This window comes from Miscanthus floridulus, chromosome 11, assembly GCF_019320115.1.
Source record: "Miscanthus floridulus cultivar M001 chromosome 11, ASM1932011v1, whole genome shotgun sequence".
Taxonomy (NCBI): Eukaryota; Viridiplantae; Streptophyta; class Magnoliopsida; order Poales; family Poaceae; genus Miscanthus; species Miscanthus floridulus.
Window position 1 is genome coordinate 8173174 of NC_089590.1, and position 9431 is coordinate 8182604.

General features: G+C 40.2%; 1 protein-coding gene across 3 annotated transcripts; it reads right to left on the reverse strand.

Annotated features, from left to right (window-relative positions):
- Nucleotides 1–6830: 6830 nt before the first annotated feature.
- On the reverse strand, nucleotides 6831–9027 carry LOC136494899 (uncharacterized). Of its 3 annotated transcripts, none has more exons than XM_066491071.1 (6): nucleotides 8921–9027; nucleotides 8605–8681; nucleotides 7767–7951; nucleotides 7473–7548; nucleotides 7264–7359; nucleotides 6831–7144 (listed from the first exon to the last, which is right to left on the reverse strand). In XM_066491071.1, exons 1-5 carry the CDS (start codon nucleotides 9012–9014, stop codon nucleotides 7273–7275), a joined length of 519 nt encoding a protein of 172 aa, XP_066347168.1. In that variant the 5' UTR covers nucleotides 9015–9027; the 3' UTR covers nucleotides 6831–7144; nucleotides 7264–7272. The 3 variants fall into 3 exon arrangements, with proteins under 3 accessions (XP_066347168.1, XP_066347167.1, XP_066347166.1); XM_066491070.1 differs by having other exon boundaries at nucleotides 6831–7174; XM_066491069.1 differs by having other exon boundaries at nucleotides 6831–7359.
- Nucleotides 9028–9431: the final 404 nt, after the last annotated feature.

Consider the following 9431-nt stretch of genomic DNA (forward strand, 5'->3'; position numbering starts at 1 on the left):
ATCCATGGGCTCAATTATTGGGCTGTCCGTGCACTGACAAGACGCGTCTGGTGTGGCGACTGGATGTGTCCAGTCACTCCACGAGAGCCACATGTCCTTTTCAAATGAGTTAGCCATTGGCGTCCCAATGGCTCTCTTTGTCACACTGACACAACTGAACGGGCGCACCATTAGAAAGTGATTGACGGAGGAGAGGCAGCATCAGGTTGAGTCCAGAGAGCTCCCAGAGCTGTGGGAACGCGATCGGACGCATCCAGTACTGCCGATCGAACGCAGCTGGCCTCAGGTCACGCGTCCTACATAGACCGGGCATGACCCCTAGCGTTAGGTCAAACGTTTCACTTAGAGTCCGGTCGAGGTCAAAAACTACACCAAGAGGTTCAGAGCATGACCGGACGTGTCAGATCGCCACTGATCGGACGCACGTCAGAGTCCGGTCATCTCTGACTTAGTCGCCCACCTCGGGGTCAAATAATAGACGCATCCGGTCCTGATTCTGGACATGTCCGGTCACTTCTGCACTACAAGCCCGAGCCTGGGTAAGATACCGGACGCGTCTGGTCCCTATTCTAGACGCGTCAGGTCACCCTGTGACCGACGCGACTAACTCCTTTTCAACTCCAACTCTTTCACCCTTGCTCAAACGTGCCAATCACCAAGTGTATCACCTTGTGCTTGTGTGTTAGCATATTTTCATAAACATTTTCAAGGGTGTTAGCACTCACTAGAATCTAAATGCATATGCAATGAGTTAGAACATCTAGTGGCACTTTGATAACCGCATTTCACGACGAGTTTCACCCCTCTTAATAGTACGGCGATCGATCCTAAATATGATCACGCTTGCTAAGTGTCTTGATCCCCAAAATAAAATGGCTCTATGGATTTTACCTTTGCCTTGAGCCCATTTTGTTTTTCTCTTTCTTTTTTTCCAAGCCGAGCACTTGATCACCATGGCCATCACACCATCATCACGATCTTCACCAATTGCTCCATCACTTGAAATGTGCTACCTATCTCATGACCACTAGAGCAAATAGGTTACCACATAGGGTTTCATCAATTCACTAAAACCAAACTAGAGCCTTCAGCTGTGTCTATCATGTGGGGAAATTTATACATCTCTGCAGAGTTATATTGAATCTATTCGAATAGCCACGTTCTTGGAATAGGCAGATGCTAGGATGGGATACTATGATTAGACTTCTACATCTATGATAATATGGTAAGATGAATTTTACTAAATTGATATTAACAATGAGTAACGAGAACCAATGAGAATGGTAATACTCTGCCAGGTCCAACATATAATTATAACTACTCCACCTTAATACTTTTACCTCTACCTATCCATCTCAACCACCATGATCCACCTCCAACATATAGCCTTCCCTTCCACCTCACCTCCACTCAAAGTTTAGAGCTTGTTGAGTACTTTATGTACTCAACCCCCCATTCTATATTTTTAGGAGTTAAGCTACAAGAGGATATACGTGGATGGAACTTATGGAGCTACGCAAGGATAGGGTACCCGGAGTATACTCGAAGACGCAGCCGTACGAGAGAGCTATGCTAGGACTACGACGATTTCGATATAGGAGTACGTTTAAGGAATAAGTATAGGGTTATGTCCGCACTCCAAGTTGCCTGTAGGAATGGAGGCACGCCGATATAGGACCGCTGTCTTAGAACTCTGATATACGATAGAAGGCCAATGGCCCAAGCTATGTAAACCCGAACCATGTACATGTGTTTTTCCCTTAGCAATAAAAGTATGGTTTTTTATATCAATCTTGTTCGAACTGTGCGTATCAACTACTGATCCAGGGATAAATACATGATGCATAGAGGACCCAAAATTAGAGGCCCGACATTACTCCATGCTAAAATTTAGCTAAAGTAAATGCTATGAACCTAGACATTAGCATGCACTCTCCCTCAGCGATCACTAATGCATTCAGATAGCTGCACCTAATGTATTGTACCACTCGTGTAGAACATTTGAAAGTTGGTTTTAACAATAGTTTGAGATGCTTCCCTGTTAGTATTCCTAGCAACCATAGTTCAAGGTTGGCACAACCCTTTATTCGGTATATCATGTTTTCAATAGACAGTAATTATACATTTTAATGTATATGAAAAGAATTGGTATTGATGCACTCTATGCAGCACGGATACGGATATAATTATTTCACTACTTACTAATAGCTACTTACTATAGTAGTATAACAAACGTAGCCTCTGATGTCCACCACTTATCCCCAGTCCCCACCGACACCTTAAAAAATCAGAGTCACCTCTCCACCGCTCGTTCCCCCAGTCGTTCTCGTTCCTACCCTTCCAGTTTCCACACGGGAAGACAAAAAAAAAACAAGAAACGAACTGGAGGTCGCCACTGAGGAAGAACCAGTGACTAGGTCAGGAGGGGAAGTAAGAAATCGAAAGGGGAAATCACCAGAGGTTGCTGCTTAATCACCACCGGGAATTATAGGAGGTCGTCACGCCCTCCCGGGCGGGTGGACGTAAGGCGTCCATGCAGGATTGTGGGGTACGGGCAGCGTCGGCGCCTTGGCGGCGCTTGCACGTACGAGAGGTGGAGGCTGGCTGTGATGTGCGTCCAGGAGGAGGGGGAGGCGGAAGTGCACGGCTGTGGGGAGGACGCGGTGCGGGGCTGGGGAGATGGGGGGTTGCGGCGCGGTGCGGGGCTGGGGAGAGGGCGTGGTGTGAGGCTCGGGGAGAGGCTGTGGGGAGAGGGCTAGGGTTTCGGCTCCTGTTTATATACTTGTGCTTTCGATCCAACTGCTCTGATCCATCAAGGGTTTATCCAACAGCTGGAATACATCGGGCCATATTGTGCCGGCCCAAAAACTCTTGATTAGGCTGAATTACACTCTTTTTTTCCAAAATAATTTTGAACTCTAAATTGAATAAGACATAATTTTTAAACTATAAATGAATTCAAATAAAAAAATCTTCAACTACAAAGTTTTTGAAATCATCGAGATCTACAACTTTTGTTTTAATCATTTCTCCATCCGACTTTGTTTGAACAATTCAAAATTTGAATTTCAAAATACAAAAATTTCAAACGTAGTTTTCCATGACAAAATGCTTTCAAATGAAAAAGTTGTCAACTACAAAATTCTATAACTTTTCTAGATCTACAACTTTCATTTTTGTCATCTTTTTATGTGACTTTGTTTTATTAATTCAAAATTTGAATTTAAAAAATATCAACTTGAAACAACATTTTTCAAAGAGTAAATGATTTCAGTTGAAAAAGTCATGAACATAAAAGTTGTAGAACTGATCAAGATCTACAACTTTTGTTTTGGTCATTTGTTCATCTAACAAAGTGAAAGTAAATGTTACCATCACTTTGTCAGATGAACAAATGACCAAAACAAAAGTTGTAGATCTTGATCAGTTCTACAACTTTTATGTTTATGACCTTTTTAACTGAAATAATTTATTACTTCAAAATATTGTTTGAAGTTGTCATTTTTCGAAATTCAAATATTGAATTGATAGAATAAAGTCACATGAAAAGATGAAAAAAATAATATCTATAAGAACACAATAAATTGATAGAGCATGATTTTAGAAAAATTTAGGAATAAAATCATCAAATTTGAAGTTAGTACGAGGGAAAAAGACTAGTTACAAGTTTTAGACAGAGATTAAAAAGAGAAATCAAAGTTCTTCAACAATTTAAAAATTAAATTTCAAACAGTATTTCGAAGTAGCAAATTATTTCAAATTGAAACGTTATAAACAGCAAAGTTCTATAACTTTTTGAGATCTACAACTTTTATTTTGGTCATTTTTTCATCCAAGGTTGTTTGAAAAAATTCAAATTTTACTACTTAATTTTTACGTCATTCTACATTTGCTTGAGAAATAAAATGACCATTAAACAGCAATAAAAAAGCAACAAGAATGCCATGAATTGAGAGAGCATGATTTTAGAAACATTTAGGATAAAGAATCACCACATTTGGAGTTAGCACGAGGGAGAAAGACTAGTTACAAAATTTCGCTACAGATTAAAAGGAGAAAACTTTTGTTCATGTTCTTCCATTTCTAGTATTTAAGCAATTAATTTTCTACTGAAAACCAGCAACCCTATTTCGTGGCGGTGGAATTTGACTCTCATGAAAATGATCACTTTCATAAAAATAGACAATTTCATGGCGGGATAGTCATTTTCATGAGGGTATTTAAATACTCTCATGAAAACCGCTGATTTTCATGATGATGTCTGGAGCACTCTCATAAAAATATGTTTTCATGGCGGGATTTACATCACCCTCATGTAAACAATTATTTTCATGAGAGTGTGTTCGCCACTCTCACGAAAAACTATCCCCGTGTAGAGGCCTCAGCTGTGCAGTTTTAGAAGAGTTGTCACCCATAGACTTCTCTTCAACTATTGCAAATCAGGTTGGTCGCAAATCAGCTTCCAACCTGTATCTAGCTTCGGGAGTTCGGGTTGTCATAGGCTACAGAGTTGGCGGAAAGCTACGGCCGTGAAACGGCATTATTGGTAGTCTCTAAAGTGGGATTATTATACAGCGAAACTGCATCATATTCCACATGCAACTAGAGCGCGGACGAAACCCTAGCCTCAATGTCACATTCCTACGATCGAATCTCCTAACGGGAATCCTATTTCTCGCGGTACGCTTCATCTTCGAAGTCATAGTCTTCTTCTGTGCCGAGGTCTGTTAGTTGACAACGGGTGAGTACATACGTACTCAGCAAGTCCCAACCATGGGTGGAAATATAAGTGTAGTGGTGATTATAATTTAAGGGTGGATCCTAGCGGAGTATTACCATTCCCACTAGTGCCCGGGTTAATCATCAATTAATTACCGGTTTCATTGCACATAAAAGTAAAGCTAATCATAGTATCGCATATGGGGGCGGCAAGCCTAGTAACTATCTGCGACCGGTCTACCCGTGAGACTGACAAGAAGGTGGCACCGGTTAGACGGTGTAGCACTAACCGGGCACCAGTCGAACCTTTCATGTGATATTCGAGCCGATTTAGGGAAAGGTTGGAAAACGTGAGACAACCCTTATCTTGTGCACAAGGTATGGAGGTTAGTCCCGTTCTTCCATGTGGATACAAGTTGTACACCTCTGTAGAGTTTTGAAAGCTAGCCTGAAGTCCCTCGAGACGGATCCCTTATGGTTATTCTTACTTTATATACCATGGTAGTGTAATGATGGAACTTGATGACGACATGTTTTACATATGTTGATCCCCTCTTTTGGATATAGTATCTTGTTAATAATAATATCTTAATAATGAATCATGAGCATGTCATCTTAAGAAACGCCATTGCTTTTCTGCAAATGCACAAATGCCTGATAATAACCTTGCATCCACCAAATTTGTATGTGTTGGAATTAAGTCCTACGAGTACGAAATGTACTCACGGTGCTGCCGTTAAGTTGTTTTGCAGGTGTTGTTGCCTTGGTAGATGTGAGATAATGCTCTAATCACTGCTGCATAGTAGGCCTTGGATCGGGCGAATCCAAGATGAACTACAAGTTAACTCCGATAAGAATCCGAGAGAAATAGCGAAGAGTTAAACCTAGAGAGGGAAATCCTAAAAATGATGTTTGCTTCCTCTATTTTGAAGTATTGAATGAGAATGATCTCCAGTAAGCTCTTTAATTACCATAATCTTGGGCATGATATTGGGTGTTATGTGCGTTGGTTTGTCACATGGGGTGTTTTGTGTCACTCGACCGTAACAAAGATCCTGAAGTGTCACGGTGGGGCGGCGGTGGCCGCGATAGATAGCATATAATGAAGCTGAATTTTGTTTTTCCATGGCAATTTTGCTATTGCTTTTGGCATTCAGAGAACCTTTTTGGGATCCTATCATGGTTTCCTGAACTTATTTTGCTATTGATTCTGTGATAAAGGCATAGAGCACATACTAAACATATGATTTGATGATGCTTGTGTGATAAATGGCCCAGCTTGATATAATCGACATGTAGAGAATTGTGTTTCTGATGCACGGCAGCTTGTGCTCTTCTTTTGTCCTTTTGCATTTATAGAGAGAATTTATTGATAGTTGTTGTGTACATCTGTTATTATATTGATGGTTCTTAATGGTTTTGTTGTTACATTTATTACTTGATCATTGCTACTTGTGAACTAAATGATTTTGTCATTGTGTATACTTTGTTAGTGCCTTCTCAGATGCAGATTGGGTAGGATGATCGTCCTTCTCTGATACAGATTGGACAGGGCTCTGCTGTTTTTCTTCGTTCTAATTTAATATCCTGGAGTGCTAATGAAGCAGAATACAAGTTTTTTCTGGCCGAAGTAATGTGGGTTTAGAAGTTGCTTGAGGAATTAAAAATTCCATCACCCAAGGCAGCTTGACTCGTGTGAATATAGGTGCGACCTATATTTCTGCAAATCTAGTCTTTCATGCAAGGATAAAATATATATATTGAGGCAGATTATCATTTTGTTCGTGCGAGAGTTTCTCAAAAGTTGTTAAGTATTCAACTGGTGCCTACTGGAGATCAAGTCACTGATGGTTTTTCCAAGCACCTGGCTGCTTGGCAGCTTGAAGTTTTCAAGGCCAATCTCAACCTATATATGTGGCTGAGATTGAGGGGGAGTCTTTTGTATTCTTTTTTCCATGTAATAAAGGCCTTGGCCAGGATCAATCTCCTATTCTTCAATGTACTTGGTAATGCCCCGCGCGTTGCTGTGGAAATTTCTAATAATGCATACTGTAGTTTATACAACAAATAGGCTGCAACATGTGACATTGCCTAGAATGTGAACGCAACATATTAGCCTATCAACAGTTCAGGGGTAGGACATGCGCTTTGTGCTTGCGAGACCCTTCACACAAATAAAGGTAGGCTTATAAACTAATAATAAGCAGAAACAGAAAAGAATGTCCATATGCATTTGCTGAGGAAAAGAGCAAGTGTATAATCAAAAGGGAATAACTGGTCGAAATAAAAACAAATAAGAAGACATGACTTTGCTGAGAGCCCTTCAAACCTCATGTCTCAGTCAATATACATGCAGTCCATCTTGAGGTTAAAATTTTACTTTAGATGCCTGAAGAATGCATTGTTATCCTTTTTCAATCAGAATCTGAAAATGTTGTTTCTGAAAAATTCTCATCTGTTTGTGGAAAGAGGATTGAAGTTTACGGTCTAATGATACGAAGCAAAGTAAGCTATGACATGATGAAAGCGTGTTATGTATCTTACATATTGCTATTATATAGAGAACCATAGACCTTTAGGCACTAAAAACAATTGCCCAAAAATGCTGTTGTACGGAAGGGTGGGATGAGGTTTTGACACCTGAAGAATCAGGTAGAACTTCAGTAACATTCAGTTGGAACTTGGATAGTAATGAAAATAGAAATTTGAGAATATAGGAACACACTTGTGGACCAAAGCAGATAAAGACATACCAACTCAAACTTGGCCTCATATCTGAGTGTGACAAACAACTTTCTCTTCTGCACATAACCGTGGTGCATGAGCATGCTGAGAGAAAAAGGATCAGCAAAAGGCAGTGGTAATTACCTAGCGATAATAAGCAAGTGAAAGAATCACAGGCCATTCAGAGCAATGACCTTATAATACACTGAAACGCTCATTTTAATCCCACAATGATTTGTCCATTCAGAGCAAGTGAAAGAATCACAGGCCATTCAGAGGTAACGTATGAACGTTTGTAACAGCTGAGGAAGTGTGTCAGTTACCGAAAGGAGGAGAGGGGGTGTCCGTGGGTCCTGGTGGCAGTAGTGATGCCGGGAAGGAGAGAAGGCAGATGCATGTACACTTCTGGGAAGGAGAACCCAAGGGGTGTCGTTGTGTTGCTACCTTGAATCAAATCAAATTGACGTAGAAGTGGAGGTGACGTGGAAGTGGACCTTAGATCACGTGGCTTCACGAAATTGCAGGAAAATCAGTTAGTGGGGTTCTCCTATTTAAGTATAGTAGATAGTAGATTCCTACAGCAGGCGTATTCCACAACTGGCCATGGTGTGTCGCACCTATGTTTAACTCCCATCATGCATGCTTCAGTGTCTTCAGTCTTATGTCGGTATAATTTTTTTTCTTCGGAAATTAGAGTTTATTAGGTCCATAGTGGAGAAACTTGTATTTTTTATTATTTATTCTTTCAAAAATAAACAAGGTAGCGTACATATGAATCTGGAAAGATGCCCAATGAATCTCATTGAACCAATACTGGAGAGCATTATATTATTCATGCAAAGATTTTTTTTATAGAAAAATGGAAGATCGAAGCAAATATTTAGAATGCCTAGAGCAAAAACAGACAATCTAGAGAGGCTGAGGCTAACTACAATCTAAATGACCGAGAGGTCCCTGACAAGAGACATTATGTTCCTAAATAAAACTTAATAAAGATGAGACTACTTTTTACAGAAGAGGCAGCGACACAACCCATTGAATCCTCCTTTGATACACTTGTGTTCCTTTACTGTATTCGCAGGCGTTATTAGCTGCGACTGAAACCAGCATTCACTCTTGCACATCCAACTTTTACAGAACCGAGCTGAAAGAATTGCATACCTGCAGGTGTCTGCCAAAAAAGGTATATATTCCCATGTATTGTTGTTCGGTGGAATCGTTCACACGAAAATGTCGATCTATGAATGAAATAAGCAAAAGTATAAATCACTATGAGTTCGTTTGTCAAAGGAGAGAGAGAGTAGAATTCGATAATACTTTTTTTTCCAATAAAAGGAAAACTGGAAGATTGGAACAGAAGGTGAGTTAGTGAGAAACATAGATATACTGCAAATCTCTACGGGATGAGATTAACATCGAACTAATATAAATGAACAAAGGAGACAAATATGATGATGAGGAAAGAATATAGACGAACCAGCAGCAGATGTTTGATCTGAATGCAGCACGAGCACTAAAAGAAGACAGCAGAGAGTAGTAGTGACATGTTTCATAGTCATCTTGTTTTGCATGGACAAAATGGTAGGCGACAAGAGGATATATTTATAGATAGCGCAAAGTAGCACTAATCGTGAGAGTGAAACTGTGAAAGTGCTTGAGGACCGTTTAATTATTTCCCTTATAGACCTTGTACTTATCCCAACAAATTAAACTGACATCGAGATGCTTTGACTGGGTTTCATGCATAACATGCAGCCACTCATTTTAGATTCCTAGTCTAAGGCATTCCGTTTGCTGATCGGATTATATAGAAGCAGTTTTGTGAGTATCTCTTGAAAGCCCGGTTTATTTCATCGAGCAACTCGCCATTAATTTCTATATGCCCATGTGCATGCGTTTTATGATAAACATATACTTGATCCATCCCATGTTCGTTCACAGCCACACAAAACTATATATGGGGCTATTTGGTGAGGCTATGAGCAGCT